At 41.3% G+C, this 26,408-nt stretch overlaps 1 protein-coding gene across 1 annotated transcript in view; it reads left to right on the forward strand.

The window, feature by feature from the left end:
- The window catches only part of pipox (pipecolic acid oxidase), a 90,610-nt gene that overhangs the window by 11,193 nt on the left and 53,009 nt on the right, over nt 1–26,408 (forward strand). Inside the window, exons 2-3 of the mRNA XM_049576813.1 lie at nt 3,852–4,000; nt 19,822–20,035. Of these exons, the coding sequence (XP_049432770.1) occupies nt 3,852–4,000; nt 19,822–20,035 (363 nt within the window). The remainder of the gene's footprint in view (nt 1–3,851; nt 4,001–19,821; nt 20,036–26,408) is intronic.

A 26,408-nucleotide genomic window follows, 5' to 3' on the forward strand; every position in this document is an offset into this window, starting at 1 on the left:
CGCAGAGTGAAGGCAAAGGGGCCAACAAGTGCTAAACACCTCTGGGAACTCCTTCAAGACTGTTGGAAAACCATTTCAGGTGACTACCTCTTGAAGCTCATGGAGAGAATGCCAAGAGTGTGCAAAGCAGTAATCAGAGCAAAGGGTGGCTATTTTGAAGAAACTAGAATATAAAACATGTTTTCAGTTATTTCACCTTTTTTTGTTAAGTACATAACTCCACGTGTGTTCATTCATAGTTTTGATGCCTTCAGTGAGAATCTACAATGTAAATAGTCATGAAAATAAAGAAAACGCATTGAATGAGAAAGTGTGTCCAAACTTTTGGCCTGTACTGTACTTTTCAGCCATATCACCCACCCCTACACCAAACCAGAACTCTTTCTCCCCCCAGCTGCACCTTGAGATCCTCTCCATGAATATCACAAACAAAATTGGTGACAAGGGACAATCCTGGCAGATGCCAACAGATGATGAGATGTTGTGGTGCTAAATAATTTTGTCTCGTGGAAGCATAAGGATGGAAAATAGGAGCATGCCAAGGACTGAGCCATGAGGGATTCCACATGAGAGATATGTAAGGACAGAGTAAAAAGTGCTAACAATGACAGCGGAGGCCCTATCTGAGATATTGGAGTTACGCCAGTTAAGAATTGTACCAGAGATTTCAACCCAATCACGCAGGTGATCGGGAAGTATTGCATGATCCACTGTGTCAAGGACAGTTCTGAGATCTAAAAGAGCCAATATTAAGGAGCCATTACCACATGCACAAGGGGATCATTGGTTTCCCTCAACAGTGCAGAATATGTTCGGTGTTGTTCCTGCAAACCTGTTTGAAACTTTTTGATAATGTTAGTGCAGTTATGTAATTGACTTTGCCTTTATGCACGTAGCAAACAAGCTTTTCTTATTTGTTTCTGTCACTACAGAGTAGTCTGTGTGGCAGAGGAAAGAATGCTGTGGTTTTCTTTCTGCTAATATACACCATTTAAGAAATATAGATAAAAAATAAAGACTAGCGACCATTTTGAGATGGGATCACTCCAGCTGTGTGAACTTTAAACAACACTAGCTAGGGGTATAACTTGGAGAGGGCAATGTCTGCTTCACTACTTCCTGTCCCCCTACTTCCAGCGACCTTGCTTGGACCATACCTATCTTCAAACTCAGCTTTCACCGTGATCTCAACCACACCCCTGCAAAGTTTTGTGACTGCATCTTGCATGGCTGTTACACTATCATGGTGACAAAGTCTGTCCACAGACGGACAAACATAGACTCCTCATAGACTGTGCAGTGCACATTGAAGAGGACAGGAACATAAACATCAAAGTGTACAGAAAACCTGCACACGGACCAATACCTGCTGTTCGACTCTCACCACCCACTGGAGCACAAGCTGGGAGTTATCAGGACACTGAATCATCGGGCTGAAAACGTGCCCACTAGGACAGAGCGGAAAGTGAAGGAACAGAAACACATCAGGGAAGCACTTCAAACCTGTGGCTATCCCAGTTGGGCCTTTTCAGAAACCTCAAAAAGACCCAGAGCAGACAGAGAGGAAGAGACACAAAAATGAAACAACACTGTCATTCCTTATGTTGCAGGAGTGTCTGAGAAACTCAGGATTTTCAACAAACACCACATCCCTGTGCACTGTAAACCCAGTAACACACTGAGACAGAAACTTGTCCACCCCAAGGACAAAATACCCAGACATAAGCAGAGTAATGTAATGTATGCAGTTCAGTGTAGCCAGGAATGCACAGATTTATACATTGGGGAGACAAAAAAAACACTCCACAAGCGCATGGCACAGCACAGGAGAGCCAGCTTCTCAGGTCAAGACTCGTCTGTCCACTTACATCTACAGGAGAAGGGACACTCTATCGAGGATAGCAATGTACACAGCTTGGCCAGGGAGGAAAGATGGTTTGAAAGAGGTGTGAAAGAAGCCATCTACGTCAAGCTGGAACAACCATCGTTAAACAGAGGGGGTAGCCTACAACGCCACTTATCACCCACCTACAATGCAGTCTTGGGATCCCTCCCCAGACTGGATGACTGAGAATCTTCACCGACATCTGGCAAAGTACTAAAAAACGCTTCTGTGATAGTTCTCACTACAATAGGTCTCTTTAGGACAATATTTTGCTCTGACACTCAAACACACATAAGCCCCTTTTACACTGCCTGTGTAAGGCAGGAATATTGCGCCGTTATGGCACCTTGTTGTTCTGTGTAAAAGGTACAATGGGGGAATAGAATTGTCTCACCTTTTTTTTTTTTAAGATATTTTTTCAGGCATTTTTAAGCCTTTAATCGATAGGACAGATGAGCGTGAAGGGGGAGAAGGAGAGGGAATGACATGCAGCAAAGGGCCACAGGCTGGAGTTTAACCCGGGCCACTGCGGCAACAGCCTTGTACATGGGGCGCCTGCTCCACCACTAAGCCACCGATGCCCTGGAATTGTCTCACCTTTAATGGAAATAGTAACAGTGCTGAATCATGAAACGTGTTATGTCTTCGACCTGACCTCGGGAGATTTAAAAAGCAGCACGCGCTGTTAGCAGCTAACTCAAAGGAGAAGAACAGCAACCAAAAATGCCCGCAAATTATGAAAACAGTGAGGCCCAGGAGCTAATGGAGCCAGTTGCACAAAACACCTTAAGTTTTCTCCTCAAGTATGACGCTGAACACTATGACACTTAAGCTGAGGGACTTACTTAAGGCTGTTGCACAGAATCCCTTAGAAGATTTCCTTAGTTAAGTAAAAATGGTAAGGTATTTACTGCATTGAAAGAGATTCTGCAGTGGCAAAATACTACAGTTTCCATGATAACCATTTGTTTGCTTGTCCTCAAGCTTGTGATACCTGTCTTTTGTGCAATGGTTTAACTAACTTTAAGGTATTACTTAAGTTTAAGACCAAGATGAAGAGAAAATCTTTAAAACTTAAGTGAACATTTTAAAGAAACCTGGAGGAAGAAAGGTGTTTTGTGCAACTGATTTTATTTTAAGAAAGCCTTAACTTGGACTTGGAACATGGAACTCAAGGTGTTTTGTGCAACCAGCCCCTGATCCTCCAAGCAGAGGATGAGATTAGCTATTATATAACAGGGACGGTAAATAATTGTTATTGCCATGTTAAGTGCTGCCGACATGCATGTTTTATGTCATTAGAGACTGATGCTGTTGTGTTATGTGTCACGCCCATTGCCTCTTTTGTTCCCACGATACCAGCATGCTGTCTAAAATCACACACTGGAGTGGCATGATGCTTGATTGTGTAGTTCTGTGAAAAATATGCAAACGCAGCATAAAGACGATACTTCATAGCCACCCTGAAGCATGACCTCTGTATTAAAATACCAGCCGTCTTGACGTTGTTGTGGCTTGTAATCAGATGACATGCTGTTGTACAGTCATTAAAATGAATAAAGTACGGTCACAGAGTATATGTTAATAAATAAACTTGTATTCAGTCTGAATATTAAACATGTTGCTGTTAAAAGCATAAAAAAAATTTATCAGGCTGCCTGTAGATGCTCTTTTTCTGGAACCCTGTCAATGCCAATTGGAAATGCGATTTAAATATAACAAAACCATAGCCTGACTGTATTGCAATGCAGTTGCAGTTTCATTGGCCATCAGGGATAATACCTTCCCAGAGGAGCAGAGGCTGTTCCAGTAGGAAATTAGAACCCATGGTCTTGGAATCACATGTTCAGCAATCACATATAGTTAAAATATTTGGATGTTTACATACTTTTACTTTTGGTTTCTGTTATTCCCAAATCAAAGTTATTTAATTTGAACCAAATGATATTATGTGTAACTTTTCCAGTTCGTCCTGCCCCACACCCGAGGGAGCTCCCATGGTCAGACCCGCATCATCCGCAAGGCCTATGAGCAAGACTTCTACACCCACATGATGGAGGAGTGCTATGAGCTGTGGACCCAGCTAGAGAGGGAGGCTGGTGTCAAACTGTACAGGTAAGCAGTCAGCAGAAACACAGAGAGAGAAAACCCATTAAATGGAACATAACAAAAGCTTTGCCAGAACACGGGGATTTGTCACATTCAAGGTGCTATGTACGCACAAGAGCAGCAACTCAATCTACGGGAGCCATAAATGCATGACTTTCTCATTACCTCCGGCATCACTGAATCACCCCTTGACAGCTTCCATGCCTTTGAATGAGGAACAGGGGCTTTTTTCATCTCGCTAAACCTCTGATTTTCATACGCAGACCGGGGAGGAATTTGTGTGTTTATAAATATGACAGTCACATCAAACTGTGAGCAACCCTCCTGCAGCACTTTAAGTTTCCTGGTCATATTACCTCCAAGCAGCCCTGTTTGTTCTCAGTACCAGAGGGCTGAATAACATATGAATTCATTATTCATGTCTCAGGGTAATAGTTCATGGTACCAAGCCACGCCCACATTATGTTCCCAGGAAACACAGTGTGACTCCCTGTCGCCTGTGCACCCCTCCACAGCTCATGACTGATGGGTCCACATCTGAAGGCCACCTGTGCCCTTGGGCTGGCATAAAGTGTCTGCATCACAATGAGAAATGTCCAGGCCCGGCTGGTGTGAGCAGTGCCTCCCACCTCTGCTCCTGCCTCTTGGACAGATGGAACCATCGCAAAAGGGCCAGAGTGAAGCTAAAACCTTTTTATTTTCTCCCCATACATGGCAACACGTGTACACAACCAGCAGCTGAACTAGTGCCACCAATCACTAAGTTTGACAGGTTGGACTAGATGAGGTATCATATTTACGATCCTACACTTGCATGGCTTTCCCTTCCTCCGTCACACACTCGTAAACACACAAGCACACAGGGAGACATAGTCATAAAATTTTCTGACAAATGGCTGAAGCCTTTAGCTTGGGTTGTCTGTGCCTTATGGCTGCTGACAGATGTCGGAGCAGCCTTTAGAAAACACTGCTGGCGAAGGGCGAGTCAGCCATCTATCAGGCAGATTACTGAATTAGACCCTGTGTTTCACAACCTCTCACTCTGGGATGCAGTAACTTCACACTGGAGCTGCTGTGATCTGCTGTATTACTGTCCACTGGTCATATGATGTCCAGTCATAGTCCAGTTTATTACAACCGGGGTTTTTAATCGAACTGCACTTCCTTGATTGTGTTTCATATCCTCATACAGCATATTCTCATAGAACGGTTCATATGATTTTCTACAAATTTGTCCTCAGGAATGACATTTCATCCTTAACATACAGTTACGTAATTAACGTAATATAACTAGTTAGGTGTCTTTAGGTTTAGGCAAGTAAAGCTACATAGGTTAGGGTTTAGGAAAAGAAACATAGTAGGGACGTATGACTCAAAGTTCACTCAAAGTTCGCAGGGATCCGAGCAGGCGACTCCAGGGGAAAGTCACAGGCGAAAGTCAGTTTCTTTGTGACCCATCTACCACTCCAACCTGCCTCTTTACAAGCACTCAGGACTGCTTCCTTGTTTACTGCCATCAGCACATTGGTTACATCATCACAGGCTTTCAAAATATGTGGGATATGTCCAAATTTGGGTGCATTCCTTTTCATAGGAAAACACACGAAATCACCCTGCTTAACCATCATACCAGAGACTATAAACATGGGACCCATTGCCTCCCTGCTTGGCACTCAGCATTAGGGGTTGGAATTGGGAGTTACATCACCACATGTTTCCCGAGCGCAGCACCGCTGCTGCTCACCGCTGCTGTTCACCGCTCCCTCAGGGGATGGGTCAAATGGGGAGAACAGATTTCACACACAGGTGACACACACAGGACTTTAACTTTAATCTCTCTAACTCCGCCAGGACGCCGACATCCTCGCTCCCCTCCTCCTCTGTTAAATGGTATCTCCCAGGCGCACTACGTCATCAAACCATGTGATGTTTGGTATTGTCGGATTCAGGAAGCTCTCGTCTTTTCAAAAATAACATCGTTTTTCTTTTATTTCTTATGTACTTCACACCAGAGCAGCCTAAACACACGAAGTCCAAAACCGTGATGAGTGGTGACAAGTCACGTCATGCTGTTTTTCAACGGGAAAAGTTACAGGATTACTCGCGATCTTATGTGGAGCTGTTAGCGGGGACTTAGCTGTTTTATAAAAGGTAAGAGTCTCACTCCTACCACCATTTTTGGCTGAGATACACCATCTAGAAAGTGGGATCATAACTTTCACATTTCATATGGCTTTATTTGGCCTGATTTCAATCATTACAATGTTTGAAGCTGGCTGAGTGTTGTTTGATCACTGACAGTACTGTTTTGAAGCCGAGTGACCGACTTGTCTTTTGGAGCTCTGCCTGGATCTTTTCATGGAAAAAACACTTTAGAATGGTCATACTTTGTGCTTTCTTCTTCAAATTTGAAACAAGTGTTCATTGATAGTGTGCCTACAGCCCCATAAGGTCATTTACCTACTCAGATGAAGCCACATCCTGAGAAACATTTTTTATTTTAGGCAAAATCTTCTTTTTTTTTTACTGAATTCAAAGGCTCCTTACTCTGCCTCTGTATTACCTAGAGTGTTTCTGACACTTTCACAAGAAACTTTGGAGAGTCTTCAGTTCAGACGCTACAGTCATTTTAATTTGGGTATGTCATTTTAGGTGTTTTTGCTACAAAATGGGGGTGGAGTACATGATGGCAAATTTGCAACCACACAGCTTCTTGCTTTCTTTCTTTCTTTCTTTTTCAACATAGTGCTATTTTTGGCTTGAATGCCTGCTAACAACCAGGTTGGCCAAAGTAGTTTAAAAGAGAAAACTGAGTCTAACAGCAAAATTATTACCCTTATCTGATCTATCAGAGTTTACAGACTGACATCCTGCCTCAAACATTGAACTCCTGTATTGTTTAGTTTTGCCCACACAGACATACCTGTGCAATGAAGGATTATTGCAAACGTTTTAGGTGCATTTACCACCTTTTCAGAATCTCCAAAAAAGTGGGTTTAGATCATCCGGATAATTTGTTGGTTTGTTTCCTGTCTGATCATCTGACTGCTTGTGTTTCTTGCCCCATTGGATATTGTTGTAGCAATGTCACTAATGTTACCAGATCTCTGCACTTTTGACAGTTTTATTTCTATATAGCCAAATATCACAAATTTGCTGCAAGGGGCCTTACAATCTGTTCAGCATATGACACCCTCTGTCCATAGACCCTCACTTCGGATAAGGAAAAATTCTCCCAAAGAAACTTTTTATGGTGAATAAATGAGAGAAATCACACAAAGAGCAACTAAGTCCCTCTTTTAGAGATCCCTACGAGAGAGGGGGAGGGACAGAGGAAAGGAGAAAGAGAGAAGAGAGAGAGACAGTGAGAGAAAGGACAGAGCACACAGTTGTGCTTGTTGGACACAAACAAACAGAGTTATTGACGGTGTCTGAAATGTATTTTTTGACTCACGGGCCAAGGAGGCTGGTAGATAAAAAAATTTAGATTGTTGAGGTGGGAAAATAAAATTTAATGATTATAGAATAAGGCTGCACCTTAAGAGAATGTGAAAGAAAAGTGAAGGGGTCTGAATACCTTCTAAGTCCACTATATTATTTCACAAGGACTTTATGTAATTACGTTGTTATGAAAACGTACTTGGTTTCATACATATAGAAGAGTCAAAAACTCATTTCTCTGTTTCACAGTCAAACTAGTTGGACGCAGTATAGTCCTCACAGTAACTGCGGATATTTTTGTTACTGAGCAGTTTTTACATAAGATCAGCAATGCCTGCTTTAGTTATCTTGACATGGTACAGGATAAAGTCTATTCCAACAAGTTGCTAACACACTGTGGGAAATGTAACTGGTCTGAGGTAACATGTGTAGTCAGGATGACACACAGGGACGACTGCTACAGTATTCACTATACTATTGCTTTAGAATGTTGTGTCTTTTACCAGAAATAATTACCTGACTACTGTTTCACATGTTCTATTGTTTCATATTGTACTCACCACTGCCACATCCTGAGCTTTTTTTTTTCAACTGTTAACCCTGTAAAACCCAAATATAGAAAAAAGAGCACCTCTCAGATGTTTAAGGAGGCCTCTGATACAGAAATTCAAGGGTTATTTCATTTTTTACATTATAGTAAGTTTTTACAGAAATGTTGTAATATTGCAACATTGGGTCTGCATGGTAGCAGAATTTGTGTATTTGCACTCACACTGTTAGAACAAATATACTGAACAACTAAGGGTTCATTTTCAGTGTGGATTGCTTACAAAGGTCTATCACAGCATATATCATGAATAATAATCACAGTCATAGTTTTATGAACCATAATTTATTGAGCTAAAAAAAAACCAGAATGAAACTTTGGGGCAGACCCAGGACACGCTAGCAGAACCAGGATTAGTGGGAGAAGACAATGATGACAACTTTGTTCAAAAACCAGTGCCCAGTGTTCATGTACAGTGGTACTCCAAAAAGCAGTTCTTTTCCTCTGAAAAGCAGAGACGAACACTTCACTTCCTGCGGAGTGGAGTAGCCTTTATTGCAGTGTCTGCAGCGTCCTCTTTTTGTCTTTACTGGGAAATGTGCAATCATGTCCTTGCGCACATCCACTGGTGGTACACATTGCCTCTTTGGAGCAGTTACAGGTCTCTGTGGTGTTATTGTCATGGATGTCAAAGGGCTCCGTGATATCAGTGGTGATACAAGGCTCCCACTGCCTAAAGATGGTTGCCCTGTCCCAACAGAAATGGATGCTTACCAGGATGAGAGAAGATACTAGTTGCATCTGAAACCCTCTCATGTTTAGCATCTCTTTCTTGGGAATACAGCAAGCTTTGCAGTCCCACTTGTAGATGAGCCAGGCGTTGATGACGGAGAGGATGATGGTGTGCCAGAAGATGTAAATGTATCAGCAGTGGAATTTCATTGGGAACTTGTATTTTGCAGCAAATGAGTCCAACAAATCCACACCACTCATATATTTATTGTAGGTACCCACAATGTAGGGCCTCTCAACTTCTGTGCAGGATTTGGTGCAAATGAATCTTAATTATGTGATATATTCTACTGAAGTCACACAATACTGTCTGGCTAGCCTAATGCACTCTCTACTTAAAGGGCCAGTGTGTAATATTTGGCATGGTTTATTGTCAAATCTGAATCTGAATCTGAATATTCTACCCATTAATATGTTTATATAAGTGTATAATCGCTATAAAATAAAATTTGTTTGGTTTTCGTAGCCTTATAATGATGCTTATATATATATATATATATATATATATATACATACAGGTGCTGGTCATATAATTAGAATATCATGAAAAAGTTGATTTATTTCAGTAATTCCATTCAAAAAGTGAAACTTGTATAATGTATACATTCATTCCACACAGCTCTCTTTCAAGTGTTTATTTCTTTTAATTTTGATGATTATAACTGACAACTAATGAAAACCCCAAATTCAGTATCTCAGAAAATTAGAATATTGTGAAAAGGTGCAATATTGAAGACACCTGGTGCCACACTCTAATCAGCTAATTAACTCAAAACACCTGCAAAGGCCTTTAAATGGTCTCTCAGTCTAGTTCTGTAGGCTACACAATCATGGGGAAGACTGCTGACTTGACAGTTGTCCAAAAGACGACCATTGACACCTTGCACAAGGAGGGCAAGACACAAAAGGTCATTGCTAAAGAGGCTGGCTGTTCACAGAGCTCTGTGTCCAAGCACATTAACAGAGAGGCGAAGGGAAGGAAAAGATGTGGTAGAAAAAAGTGTACAAGCAATAGGGATAACCGCACCCTGGAGAGGATTGTGAAACAAAACCCATTCAAAAATGTGGGGGACATTCACAAAGAATGGACTGCAGCTGGAGTCAGTGCTTCAAGAACCACCACGCACCGACGTATGCAAGACATGGGTTTCAGCTGTCGCATTCCTTGTGTCAAGCCACTCTTGAACAAGAGACAGCGTCAGAAGCGTCTTGCCTGGGCTAAAGACAAAAGGACTGGACTGCTGCTGAGTGGTCCAAAGTTATGTTCTCTGATGAAAGTAAATTTTGCATTTCCTTTGGAAATCAAGGTCCCAGAGTCTGGAGGAAGAGAGGAGAGGCACAGAATCCACGTTGCTTGAGGTCCAGTGTAAAATTTCCACAGTCAGTGATGGTTTGGGGTGCCATGTCATCTGCTGGTGTTGGTCCACTGTGTTTTCTGAGGTCCAAGGTCAATGCAGCCGTCTACCAGGAAGTTTTAGAGCACTTCATGTTTCCTGCTGCTGACCAACTTTATGGAGATGCAGATTTCATTTTCCAACAGGACTTGGCACCTGCACACAGTGCCAAAGCTACCAGTACCTGGTTTAAGGACCATGGTATCCCTGTTCTTGATTGGCCAGCAAATTTGCCTGACCTGACTTGCGCAGAACACTGCGCTCTGAGAACGCAGGGTTACTCGTGGTCCCTAAAGTCTCCAAAAGTAGATCAGGAGCCAGAGCCTTTAGCTATCAGGCTCCTCTCCTGTGGAATCATCTTCCTGTTACGGTCCGGGAGGCAGACACCGTCTCCACATTTAAGACTAGACTTAAGACTTTCCTCTTTGATAAAGCTTATAGTTAGGGCTGGCTCAGGCTTGTCCTGTACCAGCCCTTAGTTAGGCTGACTTAGGCCTAGTCTGCCGGAGGACCCCTCTATAATACACCGGGCCCCTTCTCTCCTTCTCTCTCTCTCTCTCTCTCTCTCGTATCCTATTACTGCATCTAGCTAACTCTGCCATTCTGGATGTCACTAACTCGGCTTCTTCTCCGGAGCCTTTGTGCTCCACTGTCTCTCAGATTAACTCATATCACAGCGGTGCCTGGACAGCGTGACGTGTGTGGTTGTGCTGCTGCCGTGGTCCCGCCAGATGCCTCCTGCTGCTGCTGCCATCATTAGTCATTAGTCATACTTCTTCTGTTATTATACACATATGATTATTGTCACACATGTATACTGCCAGGTATTAATACATACTTTCAACATATTGTACCGCAGTAACCAGAACTATAACTATAATATTATTACTTTCATTAATGTTGTTGTAAGATACTGTCATTACCTGCATCTCTCTCTCTCTCTCTCTCTCTCTCTCTCTCTGTCTCATTGTGTCATATGGATTACTGTTAATTTATTATGCTGATCTGTTCTGTACGACATCTATTGCACGTCTGTCCGTCCTGGAAGAGGGATCCCTCCTCAGTTGCTCTTCCTGAGGTTTCTACCGTTTTTTTTTTCCCCGTTAAAGGTTTTTTTCTTGGGGAGTTTTTCCTTATCCGCTGTGAGGGTCTTAAGGACAGAGGGATGTCGTATGCTGTAAAGCCCTGTGAGGCAAATTGTGATTTGTGATATTGGGCTTTATAAATAAAATTGATTGATTGATTGAATTGATTGACCTTAACCCCATAGAAAATCTATGGGGTATTGTGAAGAGGAAGATGCGACACGCCAAACCCAACAATGCAGAAGAGCTGAAGGCCACTATCAGAGCAACTTGGGCTCTCATACCACCTGAGCAGTGCCACAGACTGATCGACTCCATGCCACGCCACATTGCTGCAGTAATTCAGGCAAAAGGAGCCCCAACTAAGTATTGAGTGCTGTACATGCTCATAGTTTTCATGTTTATATATTACATTATATTTTCAGTTGGCCAACATTTCTAAAAATCCTTTTGTTGTATTGGTCTTCAGTAATATTCTAATTTTCTGAGATACTGAATTTGGGATTTTCATTAGTTGTCAGTTATAATCATCAAAATTAAAAGAAAAAAACAATTGAAATATATCAGTCTGTGTGTAATGAATGAATATAATATACAAGTTTCACTTTTTGAATGGAATTACTGAAATAAATCAACTTTTTCATGATATTCTATATGACCAGCACCTGTGTGTGTGTGTGTGTGTGTGTGTGTGTGTGTGTGTGTGTGTGTGTATATATACATATATATATATATATATATATATATATATAGCAAGGGCCTTGCTTTAGAGAGGTCGCCATCATGCGCCGCCATGTATGTACGGCAGACCGAGCGGACAATCCAGCTAGCCAGAGAATGCATTTCGTGTGTATAAATAAACCAACGAAGACAGCGGAAGGAAGGAAGAAGGAGGAGGCAACAGCAGAGAGTGTTAGTAGTTCGTGGATAGAGAGTAGTGAAAAGTTTTTTTAGTTATAAAGTTTGCGAATGGACTACACTTACCACACAGCAGGAGAGAATGAACCCGAACCGTCATCTGCAAGGAAAAGAGGACGCAACTTCACTCCTTGTGATGCACTCTCTGCGGTGCTTTTCCTCCTGATGATATATCTCCCCAACGATGGTAGCAGTAGCACCGAATCCCATTCTGTGCAGCAAAATGGGAGTGGTGGATTCTTCTCGCCCACTCAGCATCAAACACATGGAGTTCCTCATCTGTATGCTCCGGCTCAAACAGGTATGGCTCTGGGTCTGTGTCCGCTACAAGAAACTCTTCAAAATCGCGTTCAAAGTTGTCCATTGCAGCTACTATAGTCCGGAGATATCGTTAGGCTAAATAAACAGCTGAGCTCTGTTTACCGGCTACGCTGTCAGTCAGTGTGCGGGCTGGAGGTTGGTGGAGCAGAGAGGGGAGGGGGTATCCACTAGGTATTGTAAACGAGTATGTGTGTATGGAGTGTGTGTGTTACGCTAGAAGAGTCAGAGTTTGGGACGGAGTCTTTTACCCCCTGGAGTGTTAGTGTGGAGAGTTTTTGGAGTGCTCAAATAAACTGGCCTTTTTCCCGAACACTACTCTGGTCTCCTGCTCGTGAGTGATTCATTACAATATCCTCGTCGCTAGATAGACCTACTCCTGAAAAACTCGTGTCTGCGCAAGAGGTTTTGTTCCTACGAGGCCACATTTACCCGACGGGAGGGGTGAGCGAGTGAGCCCTGCAATCTAGAATTTGACCACTGATGTCACTGTTTTCAACGGTTTTCAACCCATTTTACACAGTGGCCCTTTAACATACTAAAAGGAACCCCCAGACCACTTACACCCCAAGAGTCCAGAACATTCATACCTGTCTCTACACCCATACAGTAACCATCCTACACAACCAGTGTCTGGCTTTAGATACTTGAGCAAACAAACAACGCTCAGAAAAACAGTTGTATATGTATTTTTACTGATAAAATACAGCCATGGTTTCAAATACTGCTACTGAAAGGGCTTGAAATACCACAACAAGAAATCATTTATTCATGCAGAATTACTCAGATCTGGTCTAAACATCCATCCATCCATCCATCCATCCAGCTTATACTGGGCTGGGTCGCGGGGGCAGCAGGTCAAGCAAAGCACCCTAGGCATCCCTCTCCCCAGCAACACTTTCCAACTCCTCCTGGGGGACCCCGAGGCATTCCCAGGCCAGGCGAGATATGTAATCCCTCCAGCGTGTTCTGGGTCTGCCCCGGGGCCTCCTACCAGTGGGACATGCCTCCAGCAGGAGGCGCCCAGGAGGCATCCTGATCAGATTCCCGAGCCACCTCAGCTGACCCCTTTCGACGCGAAGGAGCAGCAGCTCTACTCCGAGCTCCCTCCGGATGTCCGAGCTCCTCACCCTATCTCTAAGGCTGAGCCCAGCCACCCCACAGAGGAAACTCATTTCCGCCGCTTGTATCCGTGATCTCATTCTTTCGGTCACTACCCAGAGCTCATGACCATAGGTGAGGGTTGGGACGTAGACAGACCAGTAAATTGAAAGCTTTGCTTTCTGGCTCAGCTCCCTCTTCACCACGACGGACCGGCGCAGCGCCCGCATCACTGCAGAAGCTGCACCAACCTGCCGCTCCATCTCATGCTCCATTCTACCCTCATTTGTGAACAAGACCCAAGATACTTGAACTCCCTCGCTTGAGGCAGTAACTCTCCCACAACCCAGTCTAAACAGATAAAGCACATTTAGAAATTGCAAATCATCAAATACATTATATTTCTAGTAGTAATAAGTAAGTATTTTACCATGTGAACATTTGAGAAGTGCAATGTCCCTATGTAACGTGTAAGGTGCGTATGCTATTTTGACTACCATCCTCACCCAAAGTTGTAAAATTACAACAGTGACATAACAAGCTGAAAATCTAATCTGATGCATGCATTCATCAATAATTTAGTATTTACATGTTCTAGACATTCTAATAATCACAAAAAAAAATATTTCAGGGATTTTACTTACTTCAATGTTGATATATCCAGTTCAGTAAAACAGTTAGATGTGCATCCAGGAAAATTTGCAAGTTGTATGAGTTCACGGCCTGATGGCCAGACCTATTTGCACATTTACCTTCCAATGGCATTGCAAGGCTAAACAATAGGACCTAATGACTATGTAAATATGGTCTTTTTAAAAGAAAAACATTTGCAGGTTTGTTTTTGGGACAGCTAAAAGTGATGTAACAGTTGTAACAATGCCTTACAGGGTTAATATTACATTTTCTGCTACATGCTAATATGTTGCCTTTGTGTACAAGTTTTCTTGTAAAGACAAATGTAAAACAGTATTTCTTATGGTATACAGACAGGAGAGATGGGTAAATAAAGTAAGTAAGTAATTGTTTATGACAGATTACCAGTACTGGTAATAATTGGTAAGTAGCCACTACAAGTTACCAACTTAACTACATTTCTCAGTAGCGTGGTAGTAACGTCACTACTTTCTGAGTTAAATAGCTTTTCAGTGGTGAAGTTAATTAATAGATCGAGTAGCGTGGTAGCGTCCACAAAAGTTACAAGCTCTTTTTCCCAGGAAAAGCTCTGAAGTACAGCAGACTGTTTTCTGCTGAGGTCTGGATAAAAGTAAGAATAATAAAACTGAGAATAATTAATGTGACTGATGCCAGTACCACACCGAGGCATGTAGATGAGGGAAGCACTTCCATATGACATGACATATAATGTCAAAAGTCTTCAAAAAAAAAAAAGAAAAAGAAAAAGGAAAGTTTAAATTTTAGTCTGTTACTTTATAACAAACAGTTAAAGTGATCATTTTTGCCACCTATTTGTTTGGCTGACAGTTTTTCTTCTCACTGAAATAATGCTATTAAAGTAAAAAATAAAATAAAAGTAGCTTTGCAATTAGCAAGCTACTTATGCCATTTTCTTGTGGCTTAGCTTGCTACTTTTTTCTGGAGATAGCCTCCATGTTGTGAAACTTTATTTCGATGTAGAGCAGCTGGTATCTTAGCTCAGTACATTTTCCAAGTAACTTGTCCAGCACAGCAGATTACAGATTAACAGATGATACGTGATGATTAAGACTTTAAAGAAAGACTCTGGAGTTTAGACTTTACAGAGGGATGGGAGTAACCAATAACAGCCCATCTTGTGACAAAACAGGACTTGTTTTGGAAATCTAAATGAAATTTAGTAATGTCTGAACAATTTCACTCACAGTGTTTTGTGTGTCAGACACAAATGCCTGTACAGGAGGTTATGGCCAATCCACTGCAATAACGTCTTCCAAAGAGTTGGAAGTCATGTCTCTCACTATCTTTCAGAACAGAAAATATGCATGCAAATATGCATGACATTGCAGGTCAATATGCGACCCTTTATGTATGCTTTCCTTTTTTCTTGATCACCTTGTATAGTGTAAATACCATTCAAGTCATAAATCTTTCCAAGTTTTTCCATATTATGAACTGGTAAACTACTGTAAACCCACAAAAGTAGTTCGGCAGCCACAGGTTAACAAATAACATGTATTAACTCTTTCTGTCTGCTTCATAATACTCATACACCAAAAACATTTTTGTTAAACAGAATCTTAGCCAGCCTGGTCAATACAGTTTGTTTGGCTGCTGTCCTCTCAGCACCTCAGGAGCTGTTGCAGTTGGTTTTGACTGCCACTGACCTGTCACTTCCTGGTCAGCGCTAAAGGTTAGATACTACTAAAGCAAAACTATAGAGTCTCCAATCCCAGTTTCTCTCAAACAGCAATGGGTGGGTGCACTGATCTAAGACGGATGTACTTACATCAATTTCTCTCCCATCCCTTTGACTGTCCTTTAACATGAAGCACCAGAGACCAGCCAGGTTGATACACAAGTACACTTTAATGGCATGAGGTTACAAGTTTCTGGGTTAAGAAGTTTAACTTGTCGGGATAGTGTTATGTGGAAATGGCACTGCGGAAACTTGCCTGAACAAATATGTCAAGAATTGATGTGATTGGTGTTGCAAAAGCATTAATTTGGATTAAATACACTTGGTAAAAAAATTTGAAAATGAAATTTGCAATGAAAATTGCAATTGCCCTCTTACAATAACACCTCACACCTAAACAACAAAACAGGATGTTTGTTATCCAAAACAATTCTGTATTAGTGTACCCCAGCAGTTTGACATGTGCAAAAAGTCTCCATATCTAAACAAAATAGAAATATATATCTAAGCAAAATGGGTTACAAATAGATAAGTAAATTAGTTTGACCTGATGACAGTGGGAGAAGACATTAAGTGGATCACCAAATTTAAGAAATACCATGAATGTAATAATCAATTTGCATGGTAGTCAATCAATTATTCAATCAATTTGTCACATGAATTCATGTAAGCTACAAGTCTTGTGAAATTTAGTAATCCAGTTACTTCCTTAGATTTGTGTGTAATAATTAATATATATGTATGAAGTATAGAAGTTCTTCTTGAGCCTCTCAGTGCTGCCTGGTGTAACCAGTACCTTCCTCCTGACCTCAGCAGGAAGAAAAGGCAGTTATCTGGGTGGCTAGGATCTTAAATGATTCTCCTGGCCTCATTCTTGCAGCACCTGGTGTAAAGATCTCTTAGGCAGGGTATATCAGCGCCTACAGTACATTCAACTGAACAAACCACTCTTTGCAGGGCCTTGCCATCCTGGGCCCTGTTTCCCAGTTTCGATGTACCTTAGTGCTCTACGAAGGTCTCTAAGATATACCTTAGCTAAGGGACTTCTTTTCCTACGAGTGTTTCCCAAACTGTCCCTTAGCAGGTGCTCGTAAGGAGAGCTGCTAAGGTACATCGTAAGTTGGAGCTGTCCTTCATCACGGTGCTGACAGTTTATTAATCAATGCTGCACACATCGATTGATCTCATATAAAGGTAAATAAATGACATTTTAATATAAAAAGTTTTGCCATAATAATTTTACTTCCATCAAATATTATATCATAAATGAGGCTTTGCCTTTTACAGAACATCTGCTCATCTATTTGAAGCCTAGTCCACACATACACGGGTATTTTTAAAAGCAGCGCTTTAAAAATAAATTTCCTTCCAGACGAAAATTTTGGCACCGTTTCAGGACAAATCCCCTGAAGCATATCACATTAAAACATGACTTACATGCCCCCGTTATAAACAAGGAGACCAATGATGAAGCAGAGAAAAGTGATTGCTGCTCACCGATAATGCATTTGTTATTGAAACATTTATTGCAGCATCATCATTGCAGTTCAATGGCAGTTTGTGTCTTACATATAAGTTTTCCAACATCAGTTCTGTCAATGTACAGACTGCAAATCTGTTGTTGTCACACAATAGGCACCTGTAGCAGCAGCATATCCACGTTTCATTGCTCTGTGTGTGTGTGTGTGTGTGTGTGTGTGTGTGTGTGTGTGTGTGTGTGTGTGTGTGTGTGTGTGTGTGTGTGTGTTGATTGGGTTCCTCTTTATTTTTTCCTGTAGACATCTCTGTGAATGAAACAAAAACAGTAGGAAAACTTTTCCAGGTTGGACAAACATGATGTTTACTTGCAGCGCTCTGCCCCCTCCTCTGGGCCTGGGCTTACTGCGTCCCCCCTGCTGCTCTCTCCTCGCCCCTGAACCGGTCACTCCACTCAGGCATCTTGGTAGAAGATCTCCTCTGATTAAGCCAGCCTGTCAGCTTCATACATCGGACTTTCTCTTCCAGAAGTCCCGTGGACTGTCTCCCGCTCAGCCCGGGGCTGGGCAGCCCTCCCCAGGCGTTAGAAGCCGGCACAGAGCGCTCCAGAGCCCCGTCCACTGTAATGCATCCATAATCTCGTCTACAATGAAGCAAGCAGAGGTGATGCGGTGATTGCCTATATGGAGCCACCTGCTTGATTAGTTTCCAGCCGGCCTCATTAGACGTCAATTTGATCAATTTGTCAAGTATCTGTCAGATATTCAGTATATAGTGGTAGGGTACAGCCTGTAGCCTTGTCAGAAAAAACATATCCTGTTAGCTCCATTAAATAAATGAGTGAATCAATGAATGAATGAATAAATAAATAAACCTATATAGTCGTAATATTCAATATTCATTATTATTTTTCATGAAGTTCATTTTAAACTAATGATGTCATTTGCATAAGGAGTCTAGATGTGAATCATACTGCAACTGTCCATTTAAAAAGCATAATTTTGGCCTAATAAAGCTAAAACTGTGACAGGATGAACGGAGTGTATCACTAAGGGACAGCTTACGAGTGCTTCAGACTGCCCTTCTTAAGATATACCTTTCAGAAGATATATCTTCACTAAGGAAACCCTGAGAAACAGCCCGTAAGCTTAAGGGAGACCTTAAGATACAACTTACGATGCATGTGGCGCTACGAAGGCTCTGGGTAACAGGGCCCAGTATAGTAATGTTTCCATACCAGGCAGTGATGTTCCCTGCCAGGACACCCTCAATGGTGCAGAAGAGAAATTCCTCAATATTGGAGGGGATACCCGGAATTTCCTCAGGCGTCTGAGGTAGAACAGTCTCTGCCTTACCTTTCTCACCACTGAATGGGGATGTGGACACCAAGGTACTTGAAACTATCCACCCTCTCCACTGAGGACCCGTTGATATTAAGGGAGGTGTTGACCTGATACCAACAGGCCAGGTCCTCTTCTAGGGGTGGGAATCACCAGAGGCTCCACGACATGGTATTATCACAATACTTTAGTCACGATACAGTATTACTAGGTTTTAAAATGTGTTGTGATATGCTGAGTATTGTAATAAAATATACTGCGATATATTGTGGTTTATGAACTGCAAATAATGTCCCCAAAGGAAAACTTTGTCAACATCTGTATTATCTAACAAGATAAAGTTTTCTGTGTGTTTATCTCACTCATTTTTTGCAAAATGTATGTTTGGTACAAACAGGCACTTGGACTCAACAATAAACTGATTTTTGGTGGTCAAGGTCATTGTGACCTCACAGTTTTTGCCCATAACTTAAAACTTATTATGATAAAATTTCACACAAATGTTTAACAGGATAAAATGATGAGGTGATGACATTTTATATCCAAAAGGTCAAAGGGCAGCTTCACTGTGACATTGTAATGTTCTGCAAAAACACTTTTATGGACATTACTCAATGTCATATCTCAGGAACACAAGGGGAGGAGACATTTGGTCAGATACTGAATTGGTGACTTTAATCTTGGGTGTCTACCTTGAAACTGTGCTGATTTAGTAGATCTTTTGTGCTAATGAGGGAAAATGTGTGTGAATCATCTATTGATATTACAGACATGGAGGCATACAACTGCGTGGCAGTAATTCTAATTTTGTAAGCAATGAGGATTTTTGCCAACATTATGGCTGTGCTTACACCTTTGTATCCAACCAGTGTGAGGTTGATTTCTTGTAGTCTTTACCTTGTTTGAATGTTGTAATAATGCTAGTGTATCCTCTAGACTTAAATTTTCCTTTAACATTAGTACTGCAGGTGTTACACGGTTGGTGATTTGTAAAGGCTTCCATGTGTCTTGACCATTTCTTACCAAGATGCCATATTTATCTCCATTGATCTCCCCTCTCAGGCAAACAGGACTCCTGGTAATGGGACCAGAGAGAAGTCAGAGTTACCAGATGGTTAAGAACACCCTGCAGAGGAACAAGGTTCCTATGATGATCCTGAGCAGCGACAACTTCAGTCAGCACATCCCCCATGTCATCCTGGCTGAGGGAGATGAAGCAGTGGTAGACATAACTGCTGGAGTACTGTATGCTGACCGTGCACTCAAGGCTGTACAGGTACAACACAGATACTGATGTCATGAGCCAAGGCCAATCATGTAGTCGACTCAGGTCATGAGGTGGACTATACAGTATGATGCAATTTAAGACAAAAGCTCATCCTCATGAGGTTTTAACTTTTGAAAATTTTGGCAGTTTGCACATTTATATTTATAGATCCTTTCTGTATCCCAGCTTAGCCAAATTAATTTGTAAAATAAAGGTGAGTGGTGTCACTGTAACCCAAACAGTGTTGTAAACATCCACCACTTTTTTTTTTTTTTTTTTTTTTTGAAGTAATGTTGCAGTTGTTGACAAAGCTGATGCAAAGCTTGGTTTGCCTTTGAATTACCTTCATGACTTCACGCATGACTGTGAAGTTTAACAAAGCCTAATCATGGAGATCTATAGAGTTTATTCACCTCACAACCCATATCTTAATATTTTCCAAAGACTTTTAAGGTCTGTCTCACCTTGTTATATAAAAGAGTGCACACAGTGTCTACGTCCTTCATGTGCTGAAAGGCATGGCCCTTTCAGATACATTTTGTGGGAAATTGCCAGCATTATTCAATGCATCAGTGCAAATTAGCCAGTCTGCTATTCAATTAGATATTTCAATAAAACATAAAGTGACCTTCATGTCTGTTCCAGGTAGAAAGTCATGTCTTGATTTAAGAAATCTGTACCATACAAAATTTACAAAAGAACTAGTAAGAGAATTGGACTGAAAAATACCAAGATGTGGATAACTGAACATATTTCATGCCCATTGTTTTAATCTAATAATAGCTCACACTGTTAATGTCTTTCAGCTATAAATTCACATTACTGGACTCTGTGTGCACTGAGAAAAGCCAGTGGAGGAGAACAGACATATCCATGGCTGCCAGGTCAAGCACAGAACATTGCTTTGTTATTTCAGTGAGGTGCCATTTTCAATTGACTGGACAGATTGTTCTGCTGCTTTTTTGTGAAGCAGCAATCACATATATATTAAAGCTTGTAGTGACAGGTGTGTAACAGGCGTTTCTATGCCATGACTATTTTGTAGCTTCTTGCCTTTAGTATTTTGTTATATATATATACACTGCTCAAAAAAATTAAGGGAACACTTAAATCACACATCAGATCTTGCTGAACGAATTATTCAAGTGGAAAATATTTACTGATGTACACTGTATAACTTGTTGAGAACAAAATGATGGTCAGTGGAAACCAAAATCATCACCCCACAGAGGGCTGGATTCAAAATCACACTGAAAATCAAAGTAAAAATTGAAATCACAGGCTGATCCAACTTGCTTGAATTTTATCACGGTAACTCATAATGTGACTTGTTAGTGTCTATGGCCCCGTCGTGCCTGAATGCAACAAGGTCTGGGAATGCTCTTGAGGAGTCGGCAGATGGTGTCCTGGGGGATCTCCTCCCAGATCTGGATCAGGGTATTTGTGGTGGTACTTGTGCATGCACTGATACATAACGTCCCATAGGTGCTCAGTTGAATTAAGGTCAGGGGAATGAGAAGGCCAGTCAGTGGCATCAATGCCTTCGTCATCCAGGAACTGCTTTCACACTCTGGCCTCATTAGGTTGGGCATTGTCCTGCACCAGGAGGAACCCAGGGCCCACTGCACCAGCTTAAGGTCTGACAATCGCTCCTAACAGCAGTCAGGGTACAGCTGACAATGAAGGAGGTTTGTGCAACCCTACAGGGATATGCCTCCCAGACCATCACTGACCCACCACCAAACTAGTCATGCTGGATGATGTTACAGGCAGCATAACATTCATCACGGCATCTTCAGACTCTTTTACGCCTGTCACATGTGCTCAGTGTGAACCTGTGCTAATCTGTGGAGAAAACAGGGCACCAGGGTTGGACCTGCCAATTCTAGTGTTTTCTGGTGAATGGCAATCAAGCTGCATGGTACTGGCCTGTGAGCACAGGTCACAATAGAGGACCTTGGGCCCTCATGGCACCCTCATGGAGTCTGTTTCTGACAGTTTGGTCAAAACATGCACACCAGTAGCCTGCTGGAGGTCATTTTGTAGGGCTCTGGCAGTGCTCTTCCTCCTCACATGAAGGAGCAGATACCGGTACTGCTGCTGGACTGATGTCCTTCTACGGCCCTGTTCAGCTCTCCTCGTGTCACTGCCGGTCTCCTGGTGTCTTCTCCTTGCTCTTGAGACTGTGCTGGGAGATAGCAAATGTTCTTGCAACCACATGTATGGATGTACCATCCTGGAGGAGCTGGACTGCGTCATGCTACCAGTAGTGACAAGGACACTAGCAGGACACAAAACTAGTGAAGAATCAGTCAGGATGGATAAGGAGAGAGCAACTGTCTGTGATCACCACATGCAAAACCATTCCCTTTTTAGGGGTTGTCTTGCTTTTGCCTCTCTACTGCACCTGTTGTCACTTTCATTTGCACCAAAGCAGGTGAAACTGATTCACAATCACTTGTGCTGCCCAAATGGACAGATTGATAGCCCTGAGGTTTAACTAACGTTGTGTTATACTGTGACAATCAAGTGCTCCCTTATTTTTTTTGAGCAGTGTTTGTCGCAGTGGATGTGGCTAACTTCGTATCTCAGAGTGGCACAGTTCAATATTTTTTCTTTTTTCTCTCTTCCAAAACAAACTCTTCTGATTTTCCCTCATTACTGCAGAGGAAACTCAGGTCTGTTTGGGGCTCTAAACAGTTTGATGACCACACCCCAACATTCTTGGTCAAGTGACTGCAGTGACCAAGGCAGGCTGAACTATGCATTTTGTTGTGATACAAAAGCCCAGTTCACCTATGGGTAAATTTTTTCGGGAAAATGGATAAATCAGGTTAAGTAGGTAATCGGATAGTGTGTTCATGCACTGTGGTAACCTGGCTTCCGTAAAATTCACATGAATATGAATGAATGAATGAATGAATGAATGAATGAATTTTTAAATTTCGAACATGCGCAAAAAAACTACAAAACAAACAAACAAAATTAAATTAAAAACATGCAAAAATTACCTTAAAGCACCTTAAGCAATAAACCTAAACAATGTGTTACATGTCCGAATATATGCAGCATGTAGATAGTCAGATTCCTGCCCTACAGTGGCCTTACTCTGGAACCATTGGACCACATGCATGATTGATTGATTGATTGATTGATCTGTTTATTTAAGTGTCAAACACCATAATTGGTGCCCAGCCCTCATTAGTCTCACCACCAGACAATCAGAGATCTCCGGCTTCTGATAGTCTGGGGACACTCCTTTCTAAAGTGTGTTTAACACACCGGAGAAAACGGCCGGCGACACCTCTTGCATTTTTGAAAAGGACACGACCTCCCGGAAATGTGCGCTCCCCCTTTTCTCGTCCGAGCTTGAAAATGGATGCCGAGAGATTAAACTCCGTTTTATCAAACGTGTGCTCAGTCCACAAGATTGTGGAAATGAAGGACTTACAGTGACGTTGTTTAAAACTTTTAATGCAGTCGGACTATGTTTATGAGCACAAGAGTTCAGCGAGCCACCGAAGGACCGCCCTGCAGATTTACTGTTGGTTCTGCAACGTAGGGAGTTTTTTTAAACTCTGAAATTGTATCCGCCCATCTAAACACAAAATCAGGGAGAAAGTCATCAGTCTTTAGTTAAGCAAAGCATCTAAAGACTGACTTGTGAGTCTAAGCCCTCATGGGCTTATTAGACACTGAACAATAAATAATTCCATGATTACATCCATGATAACCACGTGACATAATACATAACATAACAAAACCTCTGAGAATAGGGACACATACAAATAAAAAAAAAATAGTTTGTTATACAGGGTACAAAATACTACAAAATACCACGCCTTTTCTATAAATTTTGCCAAAGCAAAAACATTATTTTCAAATAACCAACACAGAATCTCACCTTCATATTTCCAAAATAGATCAGGATTTAAGTGAATTGATTCAAAAAGAGAATTCCTTAAATCACTATATAAAGGACAATGAAAAACAAAATGAAATTCATCTTCCACAACCTGGAGATCACGAAATTCACACAAATGTAAATCTTCTTGTATGCCTTTAAATCTTTCCACTTCTGCTGCCAGAGGTAAGGTACCAGTTCTCAATTGAGCACAGAGGGACCTCTGCCTTCTCTTTAAATTAAGGACAATATAAGGTTCTGTAGCATAATCATGCATGAATTATGGATAAACACAGATTTGATCTGAAAGTGTTCCTGCAGACAGTTTTTAAACTTTTGTGGCATTCAGCAACACTGGCATACTTCCCACTTGTTCATAGAGTATCCTAGACCAGTGGTTCCCAACTGGTGGGTTGCGGGGTCATTCTGAATGAACCAAAAATTACTTGCAAACGTGTCAAAGAGGTAAAAAAAAACAAACAAACAAACAAACAAACATTTTTTAAGTGCAGTAAATTTCCAGCACAGAGCTTTTATTTTGAATTGCTGTGTTCTCCTGTAGAATGAGTGACTAACCAACAGCTACTTGACAGAGACAGCAAACTTGCTCATCGACATGGCCAAATTCAAGTATGATGCTGAATGTATTAAACTGTGGGTCCTCAAACTAATGTCTAAGGAGAAATCTGGGCCCTCTGGCTGGACCAGTTGAGAACCACTGCACTAGACCACACGTACCACAGCACACACAACAGCCAACTTGTGTTTTGTGCTGTGAAATATAAATAATGATGATGAAAACAGGAGGAAAAAAATGTTCTAAAATTATTTGTTTAATCATTTTAAATGTTCACCTATTAAATATGATTAAGTCCACCCTAAATGACAAAGAAATTAGATCACTATTTTCCCTTGCATGTGCTCTCAGCTCCACATTGATTATCATGTGTATGTGCAGCTTTTTGAATCTGATGAAAATAATGCATTTATGCATATTTCTGTCCTTTTAGTCATGAATATACTTCTTGTCACTGTTTGTAGCTGTCAACCAGTAAAACTGCCCAGTACAGCATTCATTTGGAAATTTGCTCTCTTACACACAGATTACATTATACTTATTATTTTATTCATACAATTAGGCAATGCTATTGATGTATCTGATAATAAAAAAAATGAGAACATAATTCTAGTGATTCTGGATAATCATATATAATACTCCAAAGTACTGTTTTTATTATGTGAAAAAAATTTTCAGGTTTTTCAGCTTAATGAGTATATCACAGCAAAATCAAACGTAAATCATAGTAATACCATTAGATGCCGAAAAAGCATTCAGTAAAGTAAACTGGACTTTTTTTTTAGCACTCTGCACAAATTTGATTTTGGAGAGTCATTCGTCCATTGCAAAAGAACAGTGTACACCTCACCTAGAGCCACAATAATCACAAGCAAGGTCACCTCATCTCATCCCTATTCACCTTTTTTATAGCACCACTTGTAGTAGGAATATAGCAAAACAATTCAATTGAATTGCCAATTCACAACATGAAATCAGCTTTGATGCAGATGATTAATTATTATATTTACAGAACTCTTCCATGTCACTGCAGGAAACTTTCAATACTATTAACAATTTGTCCACAGTCTCCAGCTACATAATAAAGTGGAACAAACTACAACTACACTACCACTGTCTGAAGACGCTGGGGATTCTACAGTATAAAATATTTAGGTATTTATATTTTACCAAGAGTGTGAGAACTCTTCAACCTCAATTACACCTCTGCTAAAAAAAAAAAAATAGATGAATGAATTGGATGAATCGCTCACCCTCAGTTTTTTTTTTGTTTGTTTTTTTTTTATGCTACCCTCCACCCCCACCAACAAGTGGTTCACAACACATTTATCATGTTGATCTGTTCTGTACGACATCTATTGCACGTCTGTCCGTCCTGGAAGAGGGATCCCTCCTCAGTTGCTCTTCCTGAGGTTTCTACCGTTTTTTTTTTCCCCCGTTAAAGGGGTTTTTTTGGGGAGTTTTTCCTTATCCGCTGTGAGGGTCTTAAGGACAGAGGGATGTCGTATGCTGTAAAGCCCTGTGAGGCAAATTGTGATTTGTGATATTGGGCTTTATAAATAAAATTGATTGATTGATTGATTGAACACTCATCGCATGAACTACTCAATTTTACTGGAAAAAAACAAAAAATCGAGAATCTTATTTCCAGCTTTAAAAAATGGAAAAAGTGTGGCTTGGGAACCAGAGGGTCGCTGATTCAAGTCCCAGTGCAGACTAAGTATGGAATGTGGACTGCTAGCTGTACAGGTGCTAGTTCACCTCCTGAGCACTGCCATGGTGCCCTTGAATAAGGCACTGAATTCCCACTTTCTTTGGGTGCCTGTCCAAGGCGGCCTTCCCACTCTGAAATCTCTCCATTCAATGCATGTATAGCTCCTGTGTGCATGTGTGTGTATTTC

Source organism: Epinephelus fuscoguttatus, linkage group LG5, assembly GCF_011397635.1.
Source record: "Epinephelus fuscoguttatus linkage group LG5, E.fuscoguttatus.final_Chr_v1".
Lineage (NCBI taxonomy): Eukaryota > Metazoa > Chordata > Actinopteri > Perciformes > Serranidae > Epinephelus > Epinephelus fuscoguttatus.